The sequence below is a fragment of the Aspergillus japonicus genome (assembly GCF_003184785.1).
Source record: "Aspergillus japonicus CBS 114.51 unplaced genomic scaffold BO86scaffold_88, whole genome shotgun sequence".
NCBI lineage: Eukaryota > Fungi > Ascomycota > Eurotiomycetes > Eurotiales > Aspergillaceae > Aspergillus > Aspergillus japonicus.
In genome coordinates, this window is record NW_020291725.1 from 45547 (window position 1) to 52297 (window position 6751).

At 51.0% G+C, this 6751-nt stretch overlaps 2 protein-coding genes across 2 annotated transcripts; both read left to right on the top strand.

Annotated features, from left to right (window-relative positions):
- Positions 1–5174: 5174 nt before the first annotated feature.
- Positions 5175–5486, top strand: BO86DRAFT_393143 (uncharacterized protein). Its single transcript, XM_025672962.1, has one exon. It carries the CDS (start codon positions 5227–5229, stop codon positions 5404–5406), a length of 180 nt encoding a protein of 59 aa, XP_025522720.1. The 5' UTR covers positions 5175–5226; the 3' UTR covers positions 5407–5486.
- A 429-nt stretch (positions 5487–5915) lies between these two features.
- On the top strand, positions 5916–6751 carry BO86DRAFT_372022 (uncharacterized protein; the record flags this gene model as incomplete). Its single annotated transcript, XM_025670334.1, has 2 exons — positions 5916–6600; positions 6654–6751. One exon carries the CDS (start codon positions 5916–5918, stop codon positions 6441–6443), a length of 528 nt encoding a protein of 175 aa, XP_025522721.1. The 3' UTR covers positions 6444–6600; positions 6654–6751.

Sequence of the window (6751 nt, forward strand, 5' to 3'; positions counted from 1 at the left end):
CCATCTTCTCTTCCATCTTCTCTTCCATCTTCTCTTCCATCTTCTCTTCCATCTTCGTCAACCATTTTCAACCACTATCTCCTTCATCCATCTTTTACACCTATCTCCTACATCTTCCTTCTACATTCTTCATCCATCAACTTCATCCACCATGTTCATCAACCATTCGATAACCTCATTCTTTTCTTTTCCACAACCATCGACACTGTTCCTCTATCACCACTGTATTTCATCAACAGCCTGCCTTTCTTATCTTGACATACATCCCCTCTCTATACATCCAACACCATCAACCCAACTACTCCTCATGACAGTCATTCCAAGAATTAGAGAAGAGCCCCTCGTTGAGACCCCTGGCGGGCTCGATAAGGGGAGAAGAAACCACCACGGCACGAGGTGCGCATGGTTATGAGGCGAGGAGAAACCTTTACGGGTCGAGCAGCATGTCTTAACTGCCAAAAAGGGGTGGGAGACTGGAGAGATTGTGTGGCAATCACCTAAAGGCACCTGGAAGCAAACCGTATGACCAAACAGGCTGCACATGCCAATTGCATTGAAAAGGAGAAGAAAGGATACTGCTCCCTCCACCCACACTAGACCCCTAAAGAAGAAGGGCGGAGAGGGGTTCAAACTCCCCGGCTCAGGGCAGAGAACATCCTCTTCTACGACGGCGCCAACTTGACGAGGTAAAAGATACTTCAAGGATCTGAGAAGCTGCGATTGCGCATCTCAATAGCCTGGATCTCAAGGACTTGAAGGCCGTGGTGGGTGGGCAAAGAATCCATCCCTCGAGGGGATCAATGTGGAGGCGTGAAAGACCATGCTCAATTTCCACATACCATAGACGTCAAATGCCTGGAAAGGGATCGAATACTCGAGCGAAGCACCAAGGACTCCACTAGAATTGCCCACCGAGTTGAGACGAGGTTGTTGCCCCGACTGATAGCCCTTATTTGAGTCGTGACTAAAACAGGCGCCTGGTAGCGTGCTACACAGCTGGATATCTGGAATCCGCTCTTTTTGCGATGCTTCAACGATCTCGAACATTGAGTTCAACTCTTATCGTAACCAATCCTACGAACCTGGGGGGTTATTGGCTAATCAGCATGCTCTTAGCGTTTCGGTGGCAGATTCTATCAACAAGTAGGCGGGTCTACTTCCCACTCACCGCGGTGTGGACCGGCTTCCTTGGGAACTATGGCACTGAAGTTCTCATTCCTAGAGCCTGCCTACAGGGCTACCTTACTCTGCATACATAGCACATGTTCTGAAGCTGGAGTCGGGCCCTGTGGACTTTCTCGAAATATATCCCACTGCTGTGCTCGATGGTATACGTCGTAGCCTCGACTGAAGACTTGGCTGAGTCCGCAGTTTTCTTCGGATGGTAAGTAATCTCTTCTGTTCTACGTCTTCAATATCTGCAAAGGATTCTGACCGTAATGCATAGCTGGGTCTAGAAGGTCTTATTGAGGATGATAATGCGCTCTTCATATCTGCAGCAGAAGCATTCTTGGAATGCAGAGGAACATCCCAACTATGAAATTGGGTTGATAAGATTCTGCTTGCCTTTGGGTTGCTGTCCCGTTGGACAGTGGTTAAGCTCTTCGTGAGGTATCCTCAGGGCCTGGCGACTGACTTTGGGTGTTTTATCCATTCTCAAGCTCATCTTAGTTGGACCCTAAGATCACAGAGAGCAAGAATGGGCCGATCTTGCCTCTCGTGCAGCATATATTGAGCTGATTCACTTATGTGGCCGGGTATTCTTTCTCTGGCTCAACTCCTTGTCCGGGACAAACATGGAGATACAGCCCAAACTACCTGGACAGGAGATCTCACGCTGAGCAAACAGCAGTCTGATTACATCAGACAGCATTCTCGGTACATAAACCTCAATAGCAATGCTATTATGGCAGAGACGAAGGCCGAGCTTCAGACCCTGGCAACGAAAGAATGCCGGCTTGAAGGAATCGTCCATTGGCGTCGACTCCGATTGGGCATCTGCCACCAGCGTGAGACTCACACGACTTCGATGGAGATCCTTTCTAAACCATCTTCGAGCCTTTTCAATTATACAAAGTCCGATGAATCCCGTGCCACTCTGATAGTTGCGGCCGGCATCTCTCTAAGCCTCAGCCAGGTCTTTCCGGCATTGCGAAGCCCAATAAACCATGTGTCACGCAGTCGCGGGCGGTCAACAAAGACATGTTGACAAAGCCGTCTCTATGACCGAATACCAGGCTGAAATCCTCGATATGAGCCTGTACGACCTCCGCAGGAAGATCGTCCTTTCCGCCTATATCGGGGGTGTATGATTGTCCTTCAAGGAAGAAATTCTTCGATACAAAGAACGCATACGATCATGGGGTCCGTGGCTTGAAGGGCAATCCTCAAGACTGGTTTGCAAGTGTGACTGAAGACTCTAAAATGGGGGGAGCTTATTGCTGCTCCAATACATGCAGTTCTTCTCAACTTAATGCACATCGATGAGCTTCGGTCGGCCCAGAAGGAGCGGGTCAAGGTTCTTGCTCCTGCTCGTGCTGTTGTCTCGTGTTCGCTCTTTCTCTCTCTCGCCCATCTTCTGTCCATCCTCGTCTAACACATTCTACTTCCTCGATATTACTCTTTGCCGAAACGCCCGGAAGGCGCAAAGTCGACCGACGCTTCCCGCACTATAAACTGTCCTGCAGGAATGACAGCTGCAGGAAGGAGTGGCCCAGTTTCAGCTTGGAAGTACACTGCGGGGTCTGTTTATCTGGTTTTCTCGAAACGATAATTCCCATTTCGAGGCGGCTCGATGCTCACTATTTCAGAACCCACATGGGAGGGTCGCACAACAGCGAGTGAGGGTTACGGGAGTCGCGATACCGAGTATTCCCCAGTTTACCGTATCACCAACCTCTTTACCTGGTGAAAAAATCTGTCCTGGACATGTTTCCAAAGGAATGCGATCGAGTCCGGGCGGCCATTGAGGCTCTTACCGGTCAGAGTTCAGTTCAATATCTCAAGCTCCGGAGCGGACCTCGCCCCGACTCTGCAGTCTGATGAAGGAACATCCGGAGCCGGTCAGAAAGTTCCTTCTGAGTTTAGGGGCTGCTGATCTGGTGATCATCGGAGAAGTGCTACCTTCGGTGCACAGCTCGCGGGACGTGACACCCCTTCTTCAGCTCAGGTAGCGGAAAGGGTGCTGCTTATTAGGGCTGGCCCTTCTGCGTCTTTAAGGTGATTACCAACAGACCCAAGGTTTGTGTCCGCCTGAGCTCACTTACACGGCCTAGACATTGACCTATCTCTGGACAAGATGGAGAAAGGTCTTACGAAATGCGAGGCCGCCTGGCTGCGTCGAGAGATTTTCACCCTTTATCGGTACGCCGACAAGGTGCCTCGGAGACCCGTGTGGTGGCGAACATGCCCAAGCAGGACATCGAAACATACTTCGGCCTGGACTACATGCAACTGGTCGAATGAGCGTGGCACTAAGAGATTGGATTGAATTGCATCTAAAAGAACGGGGGGAATGGAACCGAACTCATTCATTGAATAAATGAATTGAAGTTATCTTACACCCATATATCAGCCAGCTAGTCGAGTGGCCGAAGGTCACTCCTGCAAGCAAGAATTACGCCAAACGATGAAAGCAAAAACATAGATCTGGAAGAAACCAACAAGGAACTGGACGAACACGGACTACCTGGTCTCTGCCCAGAAACAGATAGTGACCCGGGTTCAGACTTTGATTCAATTTATGACTTGGACCTCAAATCAATCTCCCCGGAAGTCGAGCGCTCCCCCGAAGTTGATCATTTCCATTCACCCATGGCAGGAAAGAAGAGAAAAGTCGCCGCGAACGACGACGACACAGCGACTTTGACCGGGCCCGATCCCAATGACCCAATCCCCGGTATCAAACCAGAGGTAATTAATTTTGATCCTAAGCAAAATTCAATTATTCGCCTTCCCAGTCCGTCACCCCCATGACCCTCTTACTGTTGCCACATCACCGGGGAATATACTGACCCTGCGAAACCGGACCACCGCTATGTTGTCGTCCATCGAGCCCTTTGGGAACTCTGCCGTAAACCCCAGTAGCGCAGCGCATTCACATTTCCCGCTTATGGTTTATGGAAAAGAGCCAACAGAATCACGCCCAGGCATGTCAATAACTCCCCCACCCGCTCTCTACTATCATTACCTTTCCCCGTCTATTGACTGATTTCTTCCTGCAGTTCAAGAGTGGCCGTGATAGCTACATTTGCGCTCTTTTGACCGCCAGCCGTGGCATCACGCGGACACAACTTGCATAAATGCCTGACACACCATTTTTCGTGACGCCACCTGCCTTCCGGACTGTTGACGTAACTTAAGCGCGGATTTTCAGTGGCCAGACAGTGTATCCAAGTGTTTGGCTACTGTGCCTCATACAGCACTAAGCTTTACTTGCGTGGTTTCGATGTCTCGGACGAGTTTGGTACGTTGCTCCAGGCGTACCGTAACAATGTCGCGCAACAGGAGACATTTCCGATGCGGAAGATTCGCTTATTGACGAGATCAGTCTTATTGCTACGGTGCGAAAATTCTACCAACTGTAGACTACGCGGCCCCCAGAAACCTCCGACCTCTGAGTGCGGCACATAACCCCCAGCCTTGGCTACCGTATACTGGAGATGGCTGGAGTTATGCCCAGTGCGTCGTTCCCCAAAGAGATGCCAACAAAAAACCAAGCTTTCCGCGACATCTTTGCGCAGTTCATGCGCGGCGAGGATATGGACAAGAAAAGCATTAAGAAAAACTTCCGTACTGCCACCAAAGCGCTGCGAGAGAACACCCTACACCGGGCTCATATAATAGTTCCTTATGCTCTTTACGGCCGGCCAGCCAGTGCTCACTATATAGTGGATGCCTCTATGCTCATGGTTGACAAAGCAACCAAGGCTTTTAAGCCAGAGATATGGCCGGTGCTCGCCTAGTACTAAGTGCGACTCTGCAGTTGATGACACCAGCTTCACCCGACTGTCATCTTCTCATAAGCAGCGAACCCGTTGCGAGACCAGCTGGCTATGTCTCTTTTTGCGCGCCTAGTGCCTGCCGCCGCATTGTATCTTAAACCAACAGCGCCACCGCGACCGCCGCCACTAATGCGCCCGCCGACGCCGTTGCCCCTACCGCCGTCCTTCCCCCGCGAACCGTTACTTGGGCCCGCGGAGGTCGTGTTCGGCAATTCAGTTCACTATGACAAATACTGTGGCAGCCCTCGCTGTCCCCGGGCCTATAATGCCTGGACTTCCCCCGCCTCCTGCCGGCACACCCAGCCAGCGGGTCCTGACTGGGTGGGGAGAATTACACAGATGGAGAGGATCAAATCATTCCGGTACCACTAGGGTACTCGGTAATGAGTTCTCTTCCACCTGAATCAGTTCTCCTGCCGTGGAGAGCGGTACAATCTCTGGCTTTCGAGCACATGCAGCCTCTTTGGGTATTTTGATTCGAACTCGGAGCATCAGTCAACTATCTGGGATCCGTCACTCTCTCGCCTAGACTGGGTTGACGCCACAAACGAGAGCATTCCTGCGACAGATCTTGGAAAATGCATGGATTAGAGGCAAGACGCACCTGTCTACGAGGGGGAAAGCTACCATAGGAGGACTCTGACAGCCAGTTTGGGATATCCCTAGGCAGAGGGACCCTATGCTCCCTCCAATTATTCCTCTACTGTTTCCTACTCAGTCCCCACTGTGCCTGCCAGTGTCCCCTTCCGTGTTCTGTATGATCCAGTGACCGTCGCAATCTCTGGGCCCTATTCCCATCAGATCTTCCAGGTTGTGGATGCATACACCAAGCCGAAGTCGAACCGCCGCACTAGCGACAATCGAGGGGTGAAAGTGCGTTTCACGGCCCTGGGCCACCGTGCCTAAAACAAGATGTACAAGAACGCCCAGCAGAGAGCCGCATGTGCATACCCTGTTTTTGAATTCTGGAAGCACGCCGGCAGAATCAAACCATCACAGGTCAGTCGCCCTCGCCCCAGCAACTGCCCGGCTACACCTCTGCTAACGTACTCGCATCCACAATTCAGAAGATCCCGCGACAGCTATATCAGTGCCCTACTAATCACCAGTCGTGGCCAGCTCGCCGCCACACCCTGCACAGCCTCGCGACGCACGGTCTGTCGCCACACGATCTTCTTCACTGACGCTTGGCAAGGATGCTGCACTGATTGCAAGTGGCCAGACAGAACGTTCGAATACTCCCTGACGATTGTCGAATTCCAGGAGCAAGGCGCTGCTACAAATGCTGTCCTTCCTCTTCTCCACGACTTTAACCTTGGCATCGAAGAAACTAAAACAACAGCAGTGACGGTCTTGATTAGAAAATGTCGAGAGATTTCGGGTCCAACAAATATCACAGATGATATGTTGGGAATTCGATATCATGTCAGATATACATAGTCAAGGGTAAATCTCGATGTACTTGCTAAGCAGTTTCATCGGTTCGAGCTCCGCAACTCAATGCGCCGGCCACTCCTTTTCTGCGCCGGCCAGGGTGCCTAGTGATCAGAATCTTGACACCTTTGCTCTCCACAAGAAGCTCTATTATGAGTTTGCGGTAGGGTTCACCTCACCAGATAACCGCGCGTCGCTTCTAACGTCTTTATGAAGTCGGTGAAATCACCGCCATCATCATCAAAATAGCCATCACCATCAGTTAGTCCTCCAGCACGTGTCTCTTTGGCATCGAAATAAGGATAATCTTCGTC